The 24,987-nt window shown below is 36.3% G+C and overlaps 1 protein-coding gene across 1 annotated transcript in view; it reads left to right on the top strand.

Annotated features, from left to right (window-relative positions):
• LOC100369576 (trifunctional enzyme subunit alpha, mitochondrial) overlaps window positions 1–20,641 on the top strand; it is a 28,658-nt gene extending 8,017 nt beyond the window's left edge. The window contains exons 8-21 of the mRNA XM_085493266.1: window positions 1,818–1,920; window positions 2,497–2,566; window positions 11,221–11,279; window positions 11,598–11,716; window positions 12,266–12,385; window positions 13,344–13,525; window positions 14,492–14,527; window positions 15,035–15,170; window positions 15,765–15,851; window positions 16,272–16,481; window positions 17,226–17,421; window positions 18,599–18,801; window positions 19,351–19,405; window positions 20,313–20,641. Coding sequence (XP_085349392.1) covers window positions 1,818–1,920; window positions 2,497–2,566; window positions 11,221–11,279; window positions 11,598–11,716; window positions 12,266–12,385; window positions 13,344–13,525; window positions 14,492–14,527; window positions 15,035–15,170; window positions 15,765–15,851; window positions 16,272–16,481; window positions 17,226–17,421; window positions 18,599–18,801; window positions 19,351–19,405; window positions 20,313–20,464 — 1,728 coding nt within the window. The 3' untranslated portion in view covers window positions 20,465–20,641. The remainder of the gene's footprint in view (window positions 1–1,817; window positions 1,921–2,496; window positions 2,567–11,220; window positions 11,280–11,597; window positions 11,717–12,265; window positions 12,386–13,343; window positions 13,526–14,491; window positions 14,528–15,034; window positions 15,171–15,764; window positions 15,852–16,271; window positions 16,482–17,225; window positions 17,422–18,598; window positions 18,802–19,350; window positions 19,406–20,312) is intronic.
• Window positions 20,642–24,987: the final 4,346 nt, after the last annotated feature.

The following is a 24,987-nucleotide window of genomic DNA, read 5'->3' as shown; positions in this document are numbered from 1 at the left end:
TGATGCCCACCAAAGGTCAAAGGTCAATCACTTTTGGTTCTATGCACAATCGCCTAGCATAGATTTATCAATTATATGTACTGTAAAGTTTGTATTAGAAGCTGCAGCTTCTATTAAAATGGTACAATACAACAGAGGGGATGTGGCTTCTATTAGAGCAGTTGCACATATGAGAAATGATGAATTTTTGGTTCTCAATTATTCAAAAAATATGGGGGTGACATCTATCAGGGATGCTGCTTCTAATAGAGATTTAACAGTATTTTATTAGTCCCCGTTCGAACGCAGTCCGAAAACGGGGACTTATGTTTTGACCTCTGTGCATGCGTGCGTGCGTCTGTGCGTGCGTCCGAACCTGTATCTTAGAAATGTCTGGACCAATCACAATCAAACTTCACACATACATTACACATGATATTATACATATGCACGTCAATTTGTTTCACGATATGACTTAAGATGGCTGAATGGCGGCCATTTTTGTGCTAAAAATCATCAAAATCAAGCATTTCCCAGCTGTTTATAGATGGATTTTGTTCAAACCTTGTATATACGTTGGACATTATAGGACCTTGATGCACAACATGTTGTTTTACGATCTGATTCAAGATGACCGAATGGTGGCCATTTTTGTGCTAAAAATCATCAAAATCAAGCATTTCCCAGCTGTTTATAGATGGATTTTGTTCAAACCTTGTATATACGTTGGACATTATAGGACCTTGATGCACAACATGTTGTTTTACGATCTGATTCAAGATGACCGAATGGCGTCCATTTTTGTGCTGAAAAATCCTAAAAATCCAGCATTTCTCGGCTGTTTACAGATGGATTTTGTTCAAACTTTGTATATACATTAGACATTATGGGCCCTTCATGCAAATAATTTTGTTTTTCAGATAAGATTCAAAATGGCCGGCTGGAGGCCATTTTGTTTTAATGAATGTGGTTCTCGTGCCATATCTCTGACTTGCTTTGACTGATTATGTTCAAATTTTAATAATTCATTATACATCATGTCATAGATAAACAGATATATTGGTTCGACGATCATATTCAAAATGGCTGAATGGTGGCCATTTTTGTGCTAAAAAATCATCAAATATCAAGCATTTCTGGCATTTATGGATGGATTTCGTTCAAACTTGGTACATACATTAGACATTACAGGTTCCTGATGCACGTCATTTATTTTTCAGATCGGATTCAAAATGGCTGACTGGTGGCCATTTTGTTTTAATGATTGGGCTTCTAGAGCCATATCTCTTAAATGCTTTGACTTATTATATTTAAATTTTATATATTCGTTATACATCATGTTATATATACATGTATTCAAAATGGCTGATTTTGAATGCTGTTCCAGAGCAATATCTCTCAATATGGACAAGTACTTGTTTGACGATCAGATACAAATGTCAATCATTTTAATGTTAAAAAATCATATTCTTGACATGGTTATTACTATAAACAAAACTATATATCTTAAATTTGATAACTAACGAGGACTGTGCCATGCATGGCTTGTTTTATGCTAAAATTGTCCCACATCATGGTACATTTCTTTTAAAGCAACACTGTCATTACAAGTGTGAATTCTAATGTTTCGTTATTGTTCGGTTTGTTCTATAGCTACATCATATACACCACTCACGGTTGTAACTATAATACTTGATTGCCACAAAATGATGACCAATCATGAAACATTTTTGAATTTACTAGCTTGGCTGTAAATGTGTAGCTGGGCTTTCAGCAGATTTCTGACCATTGTCAATATGTCTATAATTATTTAAATCAACTATAACTTTCACACACAGATTGGCTTACCCAATGCACTAGACATGGCATTGACTGGTAAAAATATACCAGCCAAGAAAGCTAAGAAGATGGGGTTAGTGGATCAGATAGTGGAACCATTGGGTAAGTCTCCATTCCTATGTATACCGGGGTATATTTGAATTGTATAACTTTACACATCAAAGCAATCAATTCATTGGTTCACATCTTGTTCACATCAGCATTGTACTGTTAATGCATGACAAGACTTAAAATGATACATTAGCTATATATATACTGATTAATGAATTAATAAAATAATTAATGAACTTAGGTGGGCACTCCCAGTCTCTGATCCTCTCTCTAGTAAAGCCCTGTTAAATATGCCATTCCAGGGTGATGTGATTACGTTGGAAAATTCAAAATTGTGTTGTGTGTGTGTGGAATAACAAATAATTCATAATTATTGAATAAATTATCATTTAAAAGTACTATATTATTAGTGTTCAAGTGTGAAATCGCAACATTTTTTCAGTACCCAACTGCACACTGAGTAGAACACTTTTAATAGATGAGCTGATTTATTGTGTGATGATTTTCTAATTTGTGAACCATAGCTGTTGTTTGCACTTTTACATTGACTGTGATATGAATTTGTTTTCCAAAGATAGCTGTACAGTTTACACATAGATGGCATAACTGTAAATGTTTGTATATTAGGTCCTGGTATTGATACTCCTGAAAACCGTACATTACAATATCTAGAAGAGGTCGCCATAGATGCTGCAAGGTTAGTGATGTATAGATTGTACTGACATCTAAGTATTTCTAGGATTCGCACTTCACATACCATAAAGTTGTATGCTACCTATTGCATGTAATGGAATTATTTTCTGTAGTGCTTAAGAACACTCTTATTTGACCTGTTGACTCGTATTTCACCTCCCAGATCATATTTGATCTGTCTACTAGTAGTTAACATCCACTCGTATTTCGCTTGTTGGTTTGTATTTCACCTCCCAGATTATATCCAAACTGTTAATTTAAATATTATGTCAGCTTGTATCTAACCTGTCAGTTCACATTTCACATTGGTTCGTATTTCAACTGTCAGTTCACATTTCACATTGGTTCGTATTTCACCTGTCAGTTCACATTTCACATTGGCTCCTATTACACATGTCAGTTCACATCTCACATTGGCTCGTATTTCACCTGTCAGTTCACATTTCACATTGGCTCGTATTTCAACTGTCAGTTCACATTTCACATTGGTTCGTATTTCAACTGTCAGTTCACATTTCACATTGGTTCGTATTTCAACTGTCAGTTCACATTTCACATTGGTTCGTATTTCACCTGTCAGTTCACATTTCACATTGGCTCGTATTTCAAATGTCAGTTCACATTTCACATTGGCTCGTATTTCAAATGTCAGTTCACATTTCACATTGGCTCGTATTTCAAATGTCAGTTCACATTTCACATTGGCTCGTATTTCAAATGTCAGTTCACATTTCACATTGGCTCGTATTTCACCTGTCAGTTCACATTTCACATTGGCTCCTATTACACATGTCAGTTCACATTTCACATTGGCTCCTATTACACATGTCAGTTCACATTTCACATTGGCTTGTATTTCAACTGTCAGTTCACATTTCACATTGGCTCGTATTTCACCTGTCAGTTCACATTTCACATTGGCTCCTATTACACATGTCAGTTCACATTTCACATTGGCTCGTATTTCACCTGTCAGTTCACATTTCACATTGGTTCGTATTTCACCTGTCAGTTCACATTTCACATTGGCTCGTATTTCAACTGTCAGTTCACATTTCACATTGGTTCGTATTTCAACTGTCAGTTCACATTTCACATTGGTTCGTATTTCACATGTCAGTTCACATTTCACATTGGCTCGTATTTCAAATGTCAGTTCACATTTCACATTGGCTCGTATTTCAAATGTCAGTTCACATTTCACATTGGCTCGTATTTCAAATGTCAGTTCACATTTCACATTGGCTCGTATTTCAAATGTCAGTTCACATTTCACATTGGCTCCTATTACACATGTCAGTTCACATTTCACATTGGCTCGTATTTCAACTGTCAGTTCACATTTCACATTGGCTCGTATTTCACCTGTCAGTTCACATTTCACATTGACTCGTATTTCACCTGTCAGTTCACATTTCACATTGGCTCCTATTACACATGTCAGTTCACATTTCACATTGGCTCCTATTACACCTGTCAGTTCACATTTCACATTGGCTCCTATTACACCTGTCAGTTCACATTTCACATTGGCTCCTATTACACCTGTCAGTTCACATTTCACATTGGCTCCTATTACACATGTCAGTTCACATTTCACATTGGCTCGTATTTCAAATGTCAGTTCACATTTCACATTGGCTCGTATTTCAAATGTCAGTTCACATTTCACATTGGCTCGTATTTCACCTGTCAGTTCACATTTCACATTGGCTCGTATTTCACCTGTCAGTTCACATTTCACATTGACTCGTATTTCACCTGTCAGTTCACATTTCACATTGGCTCCTATTACACCTGTCAGTTCACATTTCACATTGGCTCGTATTTCACCTGTCAGTTCACATTTCACATTGGCTCGTATTTCACCTGTCAGTTCACATTTCACATTGGTTCGTATTTCAACTGTCAGTTCACATTTCACATTGGCTCGTATTTCAACTGTCAGTTCACATTTCACATTGGCTCGTATTTCACCTGTCAGTTCACATTTCACATTGGCTCGTATTTCAACTGTCAGTTCACATTTCACATTGGCTCGTATTTCACCTGTCAGTTCACATTTCACATTGGCTCGTATTTCACCTGTCAGTTCACATTTCACATTGACTCGTATTTCACCTGTCAGTTCACATTTCACATTGGCTCGTATTTCACCTGTCAGTTCACATTTCACATTGGCTCCTATTACACATGTCAGTTCACATTTCACATTGGCTCCTATTACACATGTCAGTTCACATTTCACATTGGCTCGTATTTCACCTGTCAGTTCACATTTCACATTGGCTCGTATTTCAAATGTCAGTTCACATTTCACATTGGCTCGTATTTCAAATGTCAGTTCACATTTCACATTGGCTCGTATTTCAAATGTCAGTTCACATTTCACATTGGCTCGTATTTCAAATGTCAGTTCACATTTCACATTGGCTCCTATTACACATGTCAGTTCACATTTCACATTGGCTCGTATTTCAACTGTCAGTTCACATTTCACATTGGCTCGTATTTCACCTGTCAGTTCACATTTCACATTGACTCGTATTTCACCTGTCAGTTCACATTTCACATTGGCTCCTATTACACATGTCAGTTCACATTTCACATTGGCTCCTATTACACCTGTCAGTTCACATTTCACATTGGCTCCTATTACACCTGTCAGTTCACATTTCACATTGGCTCCTATTACACCTGTCAGTTCACATTTCACATTGGCTCCTATTACACATGTCAGTTCACATTTCACATTGGCTCGTATTTCAAATGTCAGTTCACATTTCACATTGGCTCGTATTTCAAATGTCAGTTCACATTTCACATTGGCTCGTATTTCACCTGTCAGTTCACATTTCACATTGGCTCGTATTTCACCTGTCAGTTCACATTTCACATTGACTCGTATTTCACCTGTCAGTTCACATTTCACATTGGCTCCTATTACACCTGTCAGTTCACATTTCACATTGGCTCGTATTTCACCTGTCAGTTCACATTTCACATTGGCTCGTATTTCACCTGTCAGTTCACATTTCACATTGGTTCGTATTTCAACTGTCAGTTCACATTTCACATTGGCTCGTATTTCAACTGTCAGTTCACATTTCACATTGGCTCGTATTTCACCTGTCAGTTCACATTTCACATTGGCTCGTATTTCAACTGTCAGTTCACATTTCACATTGGCTCGTATTTCACCTGTCAGTTCACATTTCACATTGGCTCGTATTTCACCTGTCAGTTCACATTTCACATTGACTCGTATTTCACCTGTCAGTTCACATTTCACATTGGCTCGTATTTCACCTGTCAGTTCACATTTCACATTGGCTCCTATTACACATGTCAGTTCACATTTCACATTGGCTCCTATTACACCTGTCAGTTCACATTTCACATTGGCTCCTATTACACCTGTCAGTTCACATTTCACATTGGCTCCTATTACACATGTCAGTTCACATTTCACATTGGCTCGTATTTCACCTGTCAGTTCACATTTCACATTGGCTCGTATTTCACCTGTCAGTTCACATTTCACATTGACTCGTATTTCACCTGTCAGTTCACATTTCACATTGGCTCCTATTACACCTGTCAGTTCACATTTCACATTGGCTCGTATTTCACCTGTCAGTTCACATTTCACATTGGCTCGTATTTCACCTGTCAGTTCACATTTCACATTGGTTCGTATTTCAACTGTCAGTTCACATTTCACATTGGCTCGTATTTCAACTGTCAGTTCACATTTCACATTGGCTCGTATTTCACCTGTCAGTTCACATTTCACATTGGCTCGTATTTCAACTGTCAGTTCACATTTCACATTGGCTCGTATTTCACCTGTCAGTTCACATTTCACATTGGCTCGTATTTCACCTGTCAGTTCACATTTCACATTGACTCGTATTTCACCTGTCAGTTCACATTTCACATTGGCTCGTATTTCACCTGTCAGTTCACATTTCACATTGGCTCCTATTACACATGTCAGTTCACATTTCACATTGGCTCCTATTACACATGTCAGTTCACATTTCACATTGGCTCGTATTTCACCTGTCAGTTCACATTTCACATTGGCTCGTATTTCAAATGTCAGTTCACATTTCACATTGGCTCGTATTTCAAATGTCAGTTCACATTTCACATTGGCTCGTATTTCAAATGTCAGTTCACATTTCACATTGGCTCGTATTTCAAATGTCAGTTCACATTTCACATTGGCTCCTATTACACATGTCAGTTCACATTTCACATTGGCTCGTATTTCAACTGTCAGTTCACATTTCACATTGGCTCGTATTTCACCTGTCAGTTCACATTTCACATTGACTCGTATTTCACCTGTCAGTTCACATTTCACATTGGCTCCTATTACACATGTCAGTTCACATTTCACATTGGCTCCTATTACACCTGTCAGTTCACATTTCACATTGGCTCCTATTACACCTGTCAGTTCACATTTCACATTGGCTCCTATTACACCTGTCAGTTCACATTTCACATTGGCTCCTATTACACATGTCAGTTCACATTTCACATTGGCTCGTATTTCAAATGTCAGTTCACATTTCACATTGGCTCGTATTTCAAATGTCAGTTCACATTTCACATTGGCTCGTATTTCACCTGTCAGTTCACATTTCACATTGGCTCGTATTTCACCTGTCAGTTCACATTTCACATTGACTCGTATTTCACCTGTCAGTTCACATTTCACATTGGCTCCTATTACACCTGTCAGTTCACATTTCACATTGGCTCGTATTTCACCTGTCAGTTCACATTTCACATTGGCTCGTATTTCACCTGTCAGTTCACATTTCACATTGGTTCGTATTTCAACTGTCAGTTCACATTTCACATTGGCTCGTATTTCAAATGTCAGTTCACATTTCACATTGGCTCGTATTTCACCTGTCAGTTCACATTTCACATTGGCTCGTATTTCAACTGTCAGTTCACATTTCACATTGGCTCGTATTTCACCTGTCAGTTCACATTTCACATTGGCTCGTATTTCACCTGTCAGTTCACATTTCACATTGACTCGTATTTCACCTGTCAGTTCACATTTCACATTGGCTCGTATTTCACCTGTCAGTTCACATTTCACATTGGCTCCTATTACACATGTCAGTTCACATTTCACATTGGCTCCTATTACACATGTCAGTTCACATTTCACATTGGCTCGTATTTCACCTGTCAGTTCACATTTCACATTGGCTCGTATTTCAACTGTCAGTTCACATTTCACATTGGCTCGTATTTCACCTGTCAGTTCACATTTCACATTGGCTCGTATTTCAACTGTCAGTTCACATTTCACATTGGCTCGTATTTCACCTGTCAGTTCACATTTCACATTGACTCGTATTTCACCTGTCAGTTCACATTTCACATTGACACCTATTACACATGTCAGTTCACATTTCACATTGGCTCGTATTTCAACTGTCAGTTCACATTTCACATTGACTCGTATTTCACCTGTCAGTTCACATTTCACATTGGCTCGTATTTCAACTGTCAGTTCACATTTCACATTGGCTCGTATTTCACCTGTCAGTTCACATTTCACATTGACTCGTATTTCAAATGTCAGTTCACATTTCACATTGGCTCCTATTACACATGTCAGTTCACATTTCACATTGGCTCGTATTTCAACTGTCAGTTCACATTTCACATTGGCTCGTATTTCACCTGTCAGTTCACATTTCACATTGACTCGTATTTCACCTGTCAGTTCACATTTCACATTGGCTCCTATTACACATGTCAGTTCACATTTCACATTGGCTCCTATTACACCTGTCAGTTCACATTTCACATTGGCTCCTATTACACCTGTCAGTTCACATTTCACATTGGCTCCTATTACACCTGTCAGTTCACATTTCACATTGGCTCCTATTACACATGTCAGTTCACATTTCACATTGGCTCGTATTTCAAATGTCAGTTCACATTTCACATTGGCTCGTATTTCAAATGTCAGTTCACATTTCACATTGGCTCGTATTTCACCTGTCAGTTCACATTTCACATTGGCTCGTATTTCACCTGTCAGTTCACATTTCACATTGACTCGTATTTCACCTGTCAGTTCACATTTCACATTGGCTCCTATTACACCTGTCAGTTCACATTTCACATTGGCTCGTATTTCACCTGTCAGTTCACATTTCACATTGGCTCGTATTTCACCTGTCAGTTCACATTTCACATTGGTTCGTATTTCAACTGTCAGTTCACATTTCACATTGGCTCGTATTTCAACTGTCAGTTCACATTTCACATTGGCTCGTATTTCACCTGTCAGTTCACATTTCACATTGGCTCGTATTTCAACTGTCAGTTCACATTTCACATTGGCTCGTATTTCACCTGTCAGTTCACATTTCACATTGGCTCGTATTTCACCTGTCAGTTCACATTTCACATTGACTCGTATTTCACCTGTCAGTTCACATTTCACATTGGCTCGTATTTCACCTGTCAGTTCACATTTCACATTGGCTCCTATTACACATGTCAGTTCACATTTCACATTGGCTCCTATTACACATGTCAGTTCACATTTCACATTGGCTCGTATTTCACCTGTCAGTTCACATTTCACATTGGCTCGTATTTCAAATGTCAGTTCACATTTCACATTGGCTCGTATTTCAAATGTCAGTTCACATTTCACATTGGCTCGTATTTCAAATGTCAGTTCACATTTCACATTGGCTCGTATTTCAAATGTCAGTTCACATTTCACATTGGCTCCTATTACACATGTCAGTTCACATTTCACATTGGCTCGTATTTCAACTGTCAGTTCACATTTCACATTGGCTCGTATTTCACCTGTCAGTTCACATTTCACATTGACTCGTATTTCACCTGTCAGTTCACATTTCACATTGGCTCCTATTACACATGTCAGTTCACATTTCACATTGGCTCCTATTACACCTGTCAGTTCACATTTCACATTGGCTCCTATTACACCTGTCAGTTCACATTTCACATTGGCTCCTATTACACCTGTCAGTTCACATTTCACATTGGCTCCTATTACACATGTCAGTTCACATTTCACATTGGCTCGTATTTCAAATGTCAGTTCACATTTCACATTGGCTCGTATTTCAAATGTCAGTTCACATTTCACATTGGCTCGTATTTCACCTGTCAGTTCACATTTCACATTGGCTCGTATTTCACCTGTCAGTTCACATTTCACATTGACTCGTATTTCACCTGTCAGTTCACATTTCACATTGGCTCCTATTACACCTGTCAGTTCACATTTCACATTGGCTCGTATTTCACCTGTCAGTTCACATTTCACATTGGCTCGTATTTCACCTGTCAGTTCACATTTCACATTGGTTCGTATTTCAACTGTCAGTTCACATTTCACATTGGCTCGTATTTCAACTGTCAGTTCACATTTCACATTGGCTCGTATTTCACCTGTCAGTTCACATTTCACATTGGCTCGTATTTCAACTGTCAGTTCACATTTCACATTGGCTCGTATTTCACCTGTCAGTTCACATTTCACATTGGCTCGTATTTCACCTGTCAGTTCACATTTCACATTGACTCGTATTTCACCTGTCAGTTCACATTTCACATTGGCTCGTATTTCACCTGTCAGTTCACATTTCACATTGGCTCCTATTACACATGTCAGTTCACATTTCACATTGGCTCCTATTACACATGTCAGTTCACATTTCACATTGGCTCGTATTTCACCTGTCAGTTCACATTTCACATTGGCTCGTATTTCAACTGTCAGTTCACATTTCACATTGGCTCGTATTTCACCTGTCAGTTCACATTTCACATTGGCTCGTATTTCAACTGTCAGTTCACATTTCACATTGGCTCGTATTTCACCTGTCAGTTCACATTTCACATTGACTCGTATTTCACCTGTCAGTTCACATTTCACATTGACACCTATTACACATGTCAGTTCACATTTCACATTGGCTCGTATTTCAACTGTCAGTTCACATTTCACATTGACTCGTATTTCACCTGTCAGTTCACATTTCACATTGGCTCGTATTTCAACTGTCAGTTCACATTTCACATTGGCTCGTATTTCACCTGTCAGTTCACATTTCACATTGACTCGTATTTCACCTGTCAGTTCACATTTCACATTGACACCTATTACACATGTCAGTTCACATTTCACATTGGCTCGTATTTCACCTGTCATCTCACAATCATCGTATCAGCTTGTATTTCACCTGTCAGTTCACATTTCACATTGGCTCGTATTTCACATGTCAGTTCACATTTCACATTGGCTCGTATTTCACCTGTCAGTTCACATTTCACATTGGCTCGTATTTCAACTGTCAGTTCACATTTCACATTGGTTCGTATTTCACATGTCAGTTCACATTTCACATTGGCTCGTATTTCACCTGTCATCTCACAATCATCGTATCAGCTTGTATTTCACCTGTCAGTTCACATTTCACATTGGCTCCTATTACACATGTCAGTTCACATTTCACATTGGCTCGTATTTCACCTGTCAGTTCACAATCATCATATCAGCTTGTATTTCAGACTTGATGTTGTAAAATCCAAATAATGATTTTCTGTTATTTTCCCATACAGAGGGCTAGCTGCTGGAAAAGTACAGAAAGCAAAAGATAAACCTAAAGGCCTTGCACAAAGTAAGAGGACTATTACATATTCATAATATACATTCTATACATACATATCTATTGGGCATTGCAGGTTCCATAGTCGTGCTTTGATGTGGATTTCAGTCTATTTTCTAAAAATGGTATTATTATAGTTTTCAACTTGTGCATCAGTAAAGTTTAGCTAAGAATGTGTCTTTTATCAAAAGCCATCAGTCTTGCTGTATTTTCAAGGTGACATAAAACCTAGAACAAAAATATTTGTTTGTCATTGAGGTACAATGCACTAAGGTGCACAGTGTGAAAATAGCATAGAGAGAATCTGAACATTTGCATTTTTTGTTACAGAGCTGACTGACTATGTGATGAGCACTGGTTTTGTAAGAGACCAAATATTCAAGAAAGCAAAAGCACAAGTTATGAAGCAAACACAGGGACTGTATCCTGCACCTCTCAGAATTCTCGATGTAAGTGCTGAAATCCTTGATTTAATTGACTGATAGTCCGAAAACAGGGACATCCATGTGTTTGTCCACATCTCAGAAATGCCTGGGACAATTTCTTTCACACATCATATCATACATACATGTATATACATGTTTGTTTTATGATCCAATTGAAGATGGCTGAATGGCGGCCATTTTAGTGCTAAAAATTCATTGAAATCAACCATTTCTGCTATTCCGAAACTGGATCTCAACCTGCATGGACACATTTCATTCAAACTTGGCGTGTCCATTCAACATAATGCTTACTGGTAGCCAATTTGTTTTAACAAATGTACTGGATCATGTCTCTAGCAGCACTACCATATTTTGCTTTATTAGACTAGAGGGCGCAATTCAAGCTCACATAAACCAAACATATTTCTTGTATACTGGGTTATTAAAATATAATTTATTTTGACCATAGACACAACTCGTTCACATAAACATGTGCTATTGATAGAGTAAATTTTTGTAAATAATGTCTTGTTTTCTTAAAAATAATGTGTGTTTTCTTCCCATCTATAACAGGCTATGAAGACTGGTGTTGAGAAGGGACCCACTGCTGGGTACTTGGCCGAGGCTGAAGGATTTGCTCAATTAGCAATGACGAATGAATCAAAGGCATTAATTGGGTTGTTCCACGGTCAGGTTAGTGAATTGAAATTCAGAAATGTCAAAATCTTTAAATGTTTTGTCCCTGTGATTAAGGTGCAAAAGATTTCATTTGAATCCCACGGATGTTTATTACCATATAGCTTGCAAGCTTTTATGTCAAAGAATGCTGTAACCATGAATTTATAAAATTGGTAACACCTCATCTTCTGAAAACCTGCAAGTATTGATTTGATTTGGGATTTGTGAGTTTTATTGACTTTTCTGAATGCACTTGAAGTTAAATTTGTGTTAGCTGGCCTATACCAAAGCTGACATTGTGCCATTTATCCATGAATTTACTATTTGTTTCCATTTCAATAAATCTTTTCATGCATTGCTGTTTGAATTTTGCTTCGGGGTTGAGCACATAACTCCCTACGTAAAATTTGATGTTTGATCGGACAAAGTTAACACAAGTAAAAATAGTAGTTCTATCAATTCAAAGGGGACAGATGTAATGGCTATACAGGAAACAACTCAACAAGAGCTTAGTGTGCATCTCGGACTAGTGTTGATGTGAAAATCTTCACATCAAAATATTGAGTTAGTAAAATACTTCATCTCAGATAATCAGAGAATCCTTTGTGCTAAGGGTGACTCAATGACACACTAAATGCTGCAAACTCAAGCACAACCAAATACATAAATCTACTCAGTGATGTTTTGATGTGAAAAGCTTGAGAATGCTGTTGCATTGCTTGCACTACACATATTATTTAAAATGTCATCAGTTTAAACAAAATATTGCCAATATAACAACTTATAATTTAACAAATAGCAAAATTTGTATTTGTTAAAAACAGTGATTTTCTTTATTGAACAAGTAATAATGCATAAAATATTGTAATATCGAAAAGTATCTTTACGACTGCCTCAGTTTATCCATCCCATTTCCTCGCTAAAGCACTGAGTAGATGACGCTATTTATCGTTTTTTTTTTTTCCACCCACAGACTGAGTGTAAAAAGAACAGCTTTGGCAAACCAGAGAAACCAGTCAAGACTCTTGCTGTTCTTGGTGCCGGACTGATGGGAGCCGGTATTGCTCAAGTCAGTATTGATAAGAAAATGCAGGTCTTGTTAAAAGACATGTCATTGGAAGGAGTTGGTCGAGGCAGGAGCCAAATATACAAGGGGTAAGAAATTACTGTCTATTGATCAATTTATTCCTATACCATATCCACTATTAGAAATGCATTCTCCTTGGTAAATGACAGGTGTGTGTCGCTGGTCAAAATGAGTTTAATTTCAATGATTCAGAGTATCGTGACTAATACTGGAGATAATGAGGTTATTAAGAGGATAACAAAAAGTATGCACAAAGACAGTACAGCAGGAGTATCGACCGACTCGCAGATTTAGCGAACTTCTTTGTGGGGAGTCCGGTCAAACCCTATGGGGTGCCATGTTTGTTTTTAATATTAGAGGACGCTCATGCCCCATGTTTGAAATTCGCATTTCCTAATATGGTAGGATGAAAATACCCAGTGCAATACCGCAAAATTACGACACGCTGTAACTTGTGGTGTTATGGTGAAAGATTAATAATAATTATATATAATATTGTGAGAAGGATCGTTTTGTTGTTTTTTCGAGTGCAGAATATTAAATATCACAGTTACTCATTATGAATAATAAATTCTATTGTCAGGTGTATGTGTACTGTAAAATACTTATTTTGGGTGGTTTGTATGGAAATCATTTTCACTGATTTTTGACAAGTTGAATATAAAATATAGGGAAAAAGGTATAATTGCTGGATTTTATTTTCACTGACTCGTTCCTTCAGCAAAAATTATTTCCAAGCAAAAATAAAGTATTCGACAGTACTTCTTTTTGAGATGAGCTTCTAATAGAGCTAATACAGTCACTTGATTATGCTAAGCAATATATTTTCAAGCAAGGGTCTCCATATTGAATGCTGCATTACGAATTGTGAATATGTTGCTACTGTGCAATTTAAAAATTGCAGAGTTGTCCAATCAGTGCAAGACATATAGAGAAATGTTTGCTTTGAAATCTTTTGCTTTGTGTTTACTAAAACCAGTACATGCAGTTTTAGATTTGGCGCAATTGAATTTTGTTTTGTTTTTTTATTATAGATTTGATAAGAAAGTAAAAAGAAAGCGTCTTACAAGGTATGTCTATTGAATAAATCATGTACAGTACACTAACCCTCAAACACAACACTGGGTACACCTGTAAATTGAACTGTGTGCATGGATTGTGAGATGTTTTTCGGGTCACGGTCGATATGGGTCCCATACAATGCCAGGGATTCTTTTAAACAAGGGAACAGGGGCACAGCGCCCTCATGCCATGGCCATGCGCCCCTTACTCTGGGGAGCAGATCCTCTGGCAACCACAAAATTCTGATTTACCAGGGATCACAGTCTTCAACTGTGACCTGTCTGATATTAATTTTGGCCCCAAGGAAGCCATAGAATGCTCTATTTTAATTTAGAATAATCAAAAACTCCACACCCTGAGAGAACCCTATCTCCCCCACTTGGTGGCGCCGCTGAATTGCAGTTTTTTTCTAGAAAAAACCCTGAATGCATATAAAGTCTGTTTCCACAAAATTGTATACTATTAATATATGAAGATTGACCATCAAATAATTAAATCTCTCTAATTGTTTTCAGTTTTGAACGCGATCTGATCATGTCTAATTTATCCTGTCAAGTAAACAATGATGATTTTGATAAAGCTGATATGGTGATTGAGGCTGTATTTGAAGATATTAATATTAAACATAAAGTTCTGAAAGAAATTGAAGCTGTAAGTCGTGTATTTACAATTAATATGTAATAACTTTATAGCATTACAGCGCCCTCTATCAGTGTATCCAAGAAATTGTGCAACTGTTGTTTTTTTCCTGATTTTAAATACAGAGTGTATTATAAATGCGTTTTACTTGGAAGGAAATTATATTTTATCATGACAACTGTTTATAATCCATGTTTTCTATAAAGTGCACCATCTTGTGGCAGAGTGCTTAAGCATCATAACACTTTAAGTGGCATAATTACTCTGCCAAGATTTTGTTGCATCAATTTCCATGTTTTTACGAGTTTTCTCCAACATAGTTGAGGACATAGTTCCCCATTGGCTGGAGGTCTTGATTAAAATTTGGAGGGAAAAAATTAGGTCTATTTATTTTGTGAGCAGTGACAAAGAATGAAAAAATAATGTTTGGCTGTGTAGTAAATCTCTCAGAAAGATTACTTTTTATTGTGCAAGGACTACAGATCAAGATGGCTTCCCTTACACCCACTTACACTACAGAAGAACTTAGTTTAACTTATAGCTATTGTCTCAGGCTGTCTTCATTATACAAGTAGGAAATTCATTCTTTTTCTGTTTTGATTTCAGGTTATCCCAGATCACTGCATCTTTGCATCAAATACATCTGCACTACCAATTACTAAAATTGCAGAAGTCAGCAAGAGACCAGAAAAGGTAATTTGAAAGTGTTTGATTGAAATGACATCGTGTGGTTAATTATTCATGAAGACATTCGATTCAGACAAACAAACGAGTAAATATTGACAGATGTATTTATAACAGTTGTGTTGAAATAATTTCTCAAGGGCTTTGTTCAGGCAGTAAACTTCTTTCGAATGCATCATGTTGAATTGGCATGATGTAACTGTAAAAAATAATTAATTTGAGAGGCAAATATTTGCTAATTTCACAAGGACCCCAGAAAATTTACACTGTTACAAAATTTTGATAAGTCCTAGAAGTGTCAATTTTTGCCATAAAATCGTGAACATTTCATGTAAAGAACATTGTTTTATACACAGAATTTCCATAATGACTGTTGCTTTTAATGACAGTTTCAGAAATAATATATCTCACTTTCTTCTACATTCACAGGTGATTGGAATGCATTATTTTTCACCAGTCGATAAAATGCAACTTTTAGAAATTATCACCACGGAGAAGACGTCAAAGGATACAGCGGCGTCAGCGGTTGACGTAGGACTTAGACAAGGCAAAGTTGTCATCACTGTTAAAGACGGGCCAGGTTTCTATACAACTAGAATCTTAGCACCCACGTTATCGGAAACTATTAGAATACTCCAGGTAAGACAATGTGACACTTGTCCTGAATATGGTTAGTTGCCTTTCTCTTCAATTTACAACCGAGCTATATCAGCCGACCCACTGTTTGTTGGTCTCTGTTTCAGGCGCAGCCTATTCATTCTTATCTCCAGTTTTTGTCTGTGACGTTTTCTGAGAAATTCTGCAGCAGATATCTATGAAACTTAGCAGGTTGATGAAAAAGTCACTGCTGAATATGCATGTAATTTTGTTTCCAGATCTGAAAATCCTAAGTGGGTCTTTTTCATGATTTTCATCCAAAACTACCTCTCCCAACACCACTGAGAGAACAATTGAGCATGCTCAGAATAAATAATTAGCTTAGATTGTGATGCTAGGGTTTTTAGTGATGTCATGACTTGGTCATGACTTGGTCATGACCTTGATCTGAATCGGTGACAGATTGGTCAGATTAAAGGTACATCAAGGTTTATTCAGATTTATGAATGCAGTTTCTTGAGCATTTATGAGACATAGTTTGGTTGCACTCTGAGATTTTGGACCTTGGTCAATGAAAGTTTTCAGTTATCAGGGAGGGAAATTAAAGGAAATCACTTTATGGTGAGTTGTACCCACATGGAGTACATATTAATTCAATTGTTTGCAGATGTTCCATGTATTATTTTAACATAAGTATTTTATAATTAAATGATGGGGACTGTGACATTCTTGTTTAATTTCTAAGGCTGATTTGTTTTTCTCCGTTTACTTTGTTTTCAATGACAGGAAGGATGGAGTCCAAAGCAACTTGACAAATGGTCTAAAAGTTATGGTTTTCCTGTAGGAATTGCAACATTATTAGATGAAGTAGGTATTGATGTAGCCTCACATGTTGCACAGGATCTTGGTAAAATATTTGGTGAAAGGTTCTCAGGTGCTAATAATGAAGTCTTGATAGATATGGTAGATGCTGGATTTTTAGGTGAGTGGGCTTGTAGAATTGTCACTGGGTATTATAAACATCAACACAGTAGAAAAAAAAACATACACAAATGCTATCCTTGTTCATAGTCATTTCAGGAATTCACAAGTCCAGAAGCAAATGACTGGCAGACAGTTATTCAAAATAACAGTACATACAGCAGAGCTTGATCTTGAGAAGTCATACATTTACATATTTGATAAAATTGCCTTTGCATATAGCAGTAGTATGGTAAAATTTGAATTTGGAGCCGCATCCCTAATAGAAGCTATTGGCGAAACAAAAAACAAAAAATTTCTCATATGTGTAAATGTTGTAATAGAAGTCGCATCCATTCTGTTGCAATGTACCATTTTAATAGAAGCCGTGGTTTCTAATGTAGATTTTACAGTAAAGAGAAAATCCATGTTCTTCAAGGCCCAACGGCAAACTCATTGGGTTTCGGCAGAGGTAATTGCCTTTGAAGTTTAAGCTCTGATACAATTCGTCAGAGTCATCAATTTTTTTCATGTATTTGTTGTACTGTAAAATACTTTATTTTCACTGGAAGGATCATTCAGAGAAAGTAAAATCCAGCAAATCTACATTTTTCCTATATTTTTCACTCAACTCATTCAAAAATCAGTGAAAATAAACTCAATACAAAACTCCAAAAGTCTTTTCAGTGAAAAAAATAATTCACAGTAAATGTCTTCTCTGTTGCTTTTCCCATGATGCAATGCATAAATTTTCAGTGGTCCAATTTGAGGTACTATATTGTTTAAAAAAAAAAAAATAGGTGACAGTTTCAGACTTTCAAAGGCAAATTGGAAGTGCAGCTGCATTTTTTCATGGAAACCATTATGTTTGAGATTGTATGACATGATTATCCCTTATCAAACATGTAATTACAAATATGGTAGTTTAATGTGCTATCCCAGCACCAACCTGACCCTGGTCTAATACAGACACTTAATTTGCCGAGGGTTACCCCAAAGTCGCATCTGTTTGTAAAAGAATCTTGGCCATTGGCTTTAACCCTTCTCGTTATGTAGCACATCAATCAGTAGTTAGATTTGAACTTGGGTCTGTCAATCATGAGTAAATAGCAACATTAACTATACACAATTTACACAAATTCAATGTTTTCAAAATAAGTTGCATAAAGATAGTAATGAAGACATCATTTCTTGCACAGGTCGTAAATCTGGTAAGGGTATATTCATGTATGAGCAAGGTTCCAAGGAACGTCCAGTGAATGAAGGCGCCGAGGCAATATTTAAGAAGCATCACATTGCCCCCCGTGGCAGGAATGCTGATGAAGATTTCCAGTTGAGATTGGTGACAAGATTTGTAAATGAAGCAGTTCTTTGTCTACAAGAGGGGGTACTCACTAATCCTGTAAGTATTAATATTACCAGATTAATAGTGTGCCGTTTAGGGCCAATATATTGCATAACTGAAGCCATGATAATTTTGCTAATATCTTGATGTGTCATTGATGTGACAGAAAATCATACATAAATGTCATAGAATTTGAAACGATTAAATTCACACTCTATAAACTTGATATATGTAAAAAACAAAATCAGAGGCCTCAAAATTCAACACAACAGACCCAACTTGATTTTGAGGGGGATTTTATTTCAACTTATGCATCTCCACAAAATTGGTTCTGTTAGAAGGCACATTGGTAATAAAGTTTGTTGCTTATGAAGAAAATATTTGTTTTGACATTTTACTTCTCATGAAGAACTAAGTATTTCGCAAAATATAAGCAATGTGGGGTATATCTGCTTGTTTCTATGGTAATAAACATGTTATAATTTCCCCATATTGCTTGTGTGTTATACACTGACCATTTTTAATCTGAGATTCATCAAAAGACTAATCCAACCATGTTATTTATAATCAATAAATGTAACTGTTGATTTTATTGTTTTGTTTTAGGTTGAAGGTGATATTGGTGCAGTGTTTGGTCTTGGATTTCCACCCTTCCATGGAGGTACAGTTATGTTTGTATTAACATGTAATAAGTTTGTCAGTTTTGACTTAGAATGGTAGTCATCATCAAATAATTTGGCTTCAGCTATTGTGTAAATAAAATGAACAATCATCTACATCAGTGTTGAAGTTTGTAAAACTCTTAATGTTGGACAATATTTTGGCTTTTTTTAGTCACCAAATTGTGAATTGATGGAAATATAAAGCCAATTTTTCCTTTGGTCAAGAAAACAGTTTTCATTGATTTGATCCTTTCCATTTTATAAATTGGACGTCAGACAAAATTCTGGTTGTGGTCACAGGTCAAATGAGGTCAAAACAAAGGGTTTTTTGCTTCTCGTGATCATGCAGGTCATTTTACAACCTTTGCTTTACACTTTTTTGGGGGTGTAAATTTTGCTTTACTCGTCAAAGGTAGTAGAATTGAGAAATGTTTCTCTGTCAGAGTATGAATTCAAAAGCAGAATTTGATCAATGTTAAACTTTGATGCATCTTTTTGTTTTTGTGGTATTAATTAATCTTAATACAAAAATAAGACTTCATCATTTCAAAATTTGCCCTGGGACAAGAAGCAAGATTTTTCTTTTTTTTGTTTTGTTTTGCCTAACTCAAAATTTTCATATCTTACTATTTCCGAACTTAGTCATAATATTCAACCACGTTACATTTGTTATGTACATTTGAAACAATGGCTTAAAACCAACATGGGTTGAACTTACATTAGAATTATCGTGCTAGTTGGTTTAGCCATCATACAATGCAGAAGGTGAAGCATGTATTTATTTGGGAAAACTCAACAGTAATTCCCACACAACGAAAAGCTCTTGACAAACTCCAGTCAGGTTTCTATTTCATCGTTGTTAAATATATATTTATTCCATGTTTAAACTAATTTTGTCTATTGCAGGTCCATTCCGATTTGTAGACACCTTTGGTGCTGATAACTTGGTGAAGGTCATGGAGGAATTCCAAGCCACGTACGGCAATCAATTCAAACCCTGTCAGCTTTTGCTTGATCACGCCAAGAATACACAAAAACGCTTTCATGTCAAGAAATAATATAGTATTGTAAACAATTTATTCTGTGGTTTGAGTTGGTTAGTTTTTGTTCTCAATTTTTCTATAGTCATTCATATTTGGACAACTGTACTTTTCCCGTATGCAACCATCGGGATCTGACTTCCTGTAAAATTGCTGAAGGCCAAATAAAATCCATCTTATCTTGTATTAATATAAGTTTTACAAACTGTAGGATTCTTTCAATGCCCAAGGTGAATACCATGTAGATAGCATTAGTTGGTAGTGTCCGTCACAAAGTGATTTTTCACTGCCATATTTGGAACCATGGACTACAAAAGAATGTTGTGTTTATATGCCTGGTCCTAGCGAGCATTTCATTTACCGAGTATTGCTTGAGTTGGTATTTGTCCTGTGCTATACATCCAACCATTTCAGTTTTTATCTGTACTCCCTCTGATTTAGTTTCTGTTTCTGTGTATGACCAAGTGTTCTCTCTGCATTTATGTGTAGAGATGCTGTCATCGTGAATTACAACTCTGGTATTGTGAATGACTAACTGAAATCTGAAGTGCATACATATGGTGGATCTGCTAAATCATTAGTAACAGGGGGTGCAGATACAATGTGGGATTGGCTCTATAGTCATACTTGATTGAAAACTACATGTTCAGCAAATGTCTCAATGATTTTAAGAATTGTAATTGTTTTAAAGTTTTCAATCCTGATCATTATTGATGATGATCTACCGAATTCACCAATTAGACAGAAGCTAATGACGAAAATCAATTTTTAGTGTACATTATCTTGCACTATCAATGCAAAATGAACTTTGGTGCAAGTCTAGACAGGGTTTGTACAGTCCCGGAATATACTGGAATGTCCTAGAATTTGAAAGATGTCCTGGAAAATGTACAATCAGTATAAAAAAACTATTAATTAAAGCGGGGGAGTCGTCACCTGTGCATGCGTCAGATGGCCATAGTTTGTCATTGTTTACAAACAAGCATCTACCCATGAGCCTTTGCGTTTTTAGCATGTAATAGTCGCTTGGGACTCAATTCTCGCACATGCGCAGGTGACAACCCTTCCTCTTTAATCATTGGTAAGATCAGTGTCAAAAGCTAGCTATCTACCGGTAATTAGGAACCACTACAATTCTAAATTGAAGGGGAAAAAAATTGAAAATGACTAGAAAACTGATATAAAAAGTTTTGGAATTTCTTCGATTTCCAATGTACAAACCCTGCTTGAAAACAATTATCTGCACAGACTTGATTACATTGCTACTGTGGTCGCATTTGTATATATATTTTTCTTATTTTGGTATGTTTACCAACACCACTCACTATGTATACCTTACTAATGGTAAAGTCAGTTTTCAATTTCTTGAGTGCCTTTATTTTAGCTAAGGTGCTATGGCACATGTAAATGCAAGTAACTCTTGTAGTTGGTCAAAATAAATGTTTTATCAGAATACATTGTCATTGTATTTTCTGGGCATGCCATGTACAGTCGGGAAGCTGGGGACATCATATCAGACTAACATTCTGCAATAACTGTCAACAGAAAGTACAATATGTAGAAGCCCTTATTTTAATCACATGCACCTTGTTTTCACTAGAGACGAGCTAGTCAGTCCCAACATCACTGTCTGTGATGCTGGGCGCTTGAGCACCCCTGACGAACCTGACCTGGAGTAATGCAGAAATGGTGGACAGGAATGGAAGAACCTGATTGCAGCCTTGTGTCCTGGTGTGGGATGAAAAGGACCACTCACACACCTAGTTTTCAGACTTTACATTGTAAAATACAGACTCCTCCATCAAAGGAAAAGGACTGAAGTTGCTTGTCATTCGTTTGACCGTTTTTAATCTAGCTTTGCTATGAACTAAATGAAAGTCTGATTGCTTTGGTACTTGTATATGTACTTTGGGTAGACCACATTTTATATTTGTTCATATTGTGATGTCATTAATTCTCTAATTTTGATGAATATTTTTGGTGAAAAGTATGATTGCTTTGATATTGAATATGTAGGCACCTCAGGTGGACCTTTCTCGGGCAACTAAAACCAAAAAAAAATTTGATTTTGGTAGTTACTTCCATCCCGCATACAATATCCACGTTTGATAGGATTATATTTTGGTGAACAGTATTAACATAAATTTGCTATCTTCAGTCAATTACCAATAATCACTGGATGAATAAATGTTTCAACCACAATAAGAAGTCTTCCTAAGCGAGAAATGGTTTGCTTGGCAATGTTTATAGATGTGCATTTTAATCACAATATGACGGGGAAACTACTGTTTACAAATCATGTAGCTGTGAATGTTAATCGCTGATGGGGAAAAAAATAGAATACATTCATAATACTTGTAAATAAATATAATGCAAACATTGTCAACATAGTTTGTGCTACAAATGAAATTTATTTTTTCTATTCGTCGTTATCCCGAAGCCAATGTATTGCATGATATAAATATGTTTTTCTGTTGTATAGGAAATCTTGTACATTGTAAAAGGAACAATACTTTTCATAGTGTAGACCTGACTATACCAATCTGAATATAGTAACGTGTGCTTAAAAGTGTTGGCAAAACAAATAAAACTCTTCATGTTGTCTACCTGGTCTTGTATATTTAAGTTTTGTTCTCACCTGCCCTAAAAAAGGCTTTGATCTAATATCCCGGTACTCAACATTATAGAGCATAATATATCACCTTGGGCTTGAGAAATCTGTTTAGTCACTTTTACCAGTTTGGTCCAATATACATTTCAATGCAGTGTAGTGATTGGTCAATTATATTTGGCGTGCAAAAATTGCAACTCTTCCCAAACTGTTTTTCGACTTTATTTTTAATGTATTCCCCCATTGGCTTAGCATTATTGGAACGGAGAAAACAGAGGGGGACAGTTGGTGTAGCTTAACTTTCGAATTTGGGTATAATGATACGTTTTGGATTCTTTGACAACGTGAATCTTTTTATTACTTTCAACATGCAACAAATATATATTCCATTGTCCTTTAATGAAATATTATAGTAAATAACGTCATTGTCTATTAATTCTAACACGCAATATGTTGCGTAGATTCGGGGGACGGTGGAAACGTCCCAAATCACATTCGTCTCTCAAGTTTATCAGTCCCAAAGTCGTTTCGTCCGATCTATTTGGTTAGCCCGATACCACCTCGTCCAATACGCGCAACAAGATCTTAACAAACTCACCGCGCATACGACGCGACAGCGTGCCGAAGGCTGAATCAAACTTCACAATACGTTATTCATATTTCAAAATTATAGTGTTCTGAAAAATTGTAATCATGGTAAAAGGTTTTTTGTTTCTGAATATCGGGGAAACTCAGTGAATATTGTTGCAAGAACATGTGCATTTCGATTGTATTTTATATGCACCACCACCATTGTCTTGTTACCAAATCAGGAAGTCATCCTGCACTAGATAGTGCGGCTAACCGAAGGCAATGTGGCGAGCGTGAACGAATGTGAATTGGGACGAATCGGCTTGAGACGAATTGGCTGTGAATCGATTCAGTGGACTTATGCTTATTGAAAATGATAGTGTACGAACTATTTTTGACTGAAACTTCTTGTGTTACATTGACTAAAAAAGGATGTTATGACACTGGCTTGCAGTTAAATGTGATTTCTAAAAGACTTTTAACAAGCAGCCTCTTGGCTGAGATAGCTCCGCTGTTAGCAATGCACATTTCAATTAAAGAACAGAAGATATCATTAGAAAATGAGCATTATGCATAGTATCAATGCAATGGGACTTGCTGTTTTCAACAAGAATTCAAAAATATCAGTTTTCACCATAAATGATTGTGGTTTTTAACAAGAAGTTGAAAATATCACTTTTTACCAAAAATGACAACAATATTCACCAAAATTAGAAAATTAAAGATATCATTACAAAATGAACAAATCTGAGAGAGGTACACATGTAGTACCTATATATGTAATATCAAAGCAATTGGACTTGCGGTTTTTAACAAGAAGTCGAAAATATTATTTTTTACCAAAAATGACAAAAATATTCACCAAAATTAGAAAATTAAAGATATCATTACAAAATGAACAAATCTGAGAGAGGTACACATGTAGTACCTATATATGTAATAACAAAGCAATTGGACTTGCGGTTTTTAACAAGAAGTCTAAAATATCATTTTTTCCCAAAAATGACAAAAATATTCACCAAAATTAGAGAATTGAAGATATCATTACAAAATGAACAAATCTGAGAGAGGTCCACATGTAGTACCAATATATGTAATATCAAAGCAATTGGACTTGCGGTTTTTAACAAGAAGTTGAAAATATCACTTTTTACCAAAAATGACAAAAATATTCACCGAAATTAGAAAATTGAAGATATGATCATGAAATGAACAAATCTGAGAGAGGTTTACCCAAGGTACATATACACCAAGTATCAAAGCATTCAGGCTTGTAGTTTTCAAGAAGAAGTCGAAAAAGTAAAACATTGACACGGACGACGACGGACGACGGACAATCACTCATATGATAAGCTCCGCT

The sequence above is a fragment of the Saccoglossus kowalevskii genome, chromosome 18 (assembly GCF_978046115.1).
Source record: "Saccoglossus kowalevskii chromosome 18, keSacKowa6.1, whole genome shotgun sequence".
NCBI lineage: Eukaryota > Metazoa > Hemichordata > Enteropneusta > Harrimaniidae > Saccoglossus > Saccoglossus kowalevskii.
The sequence above is the reverse complement of the archived record's forward strand: the minus strand, read 5'-3'. Positions and strand labels throughout refer to the sequence as shown.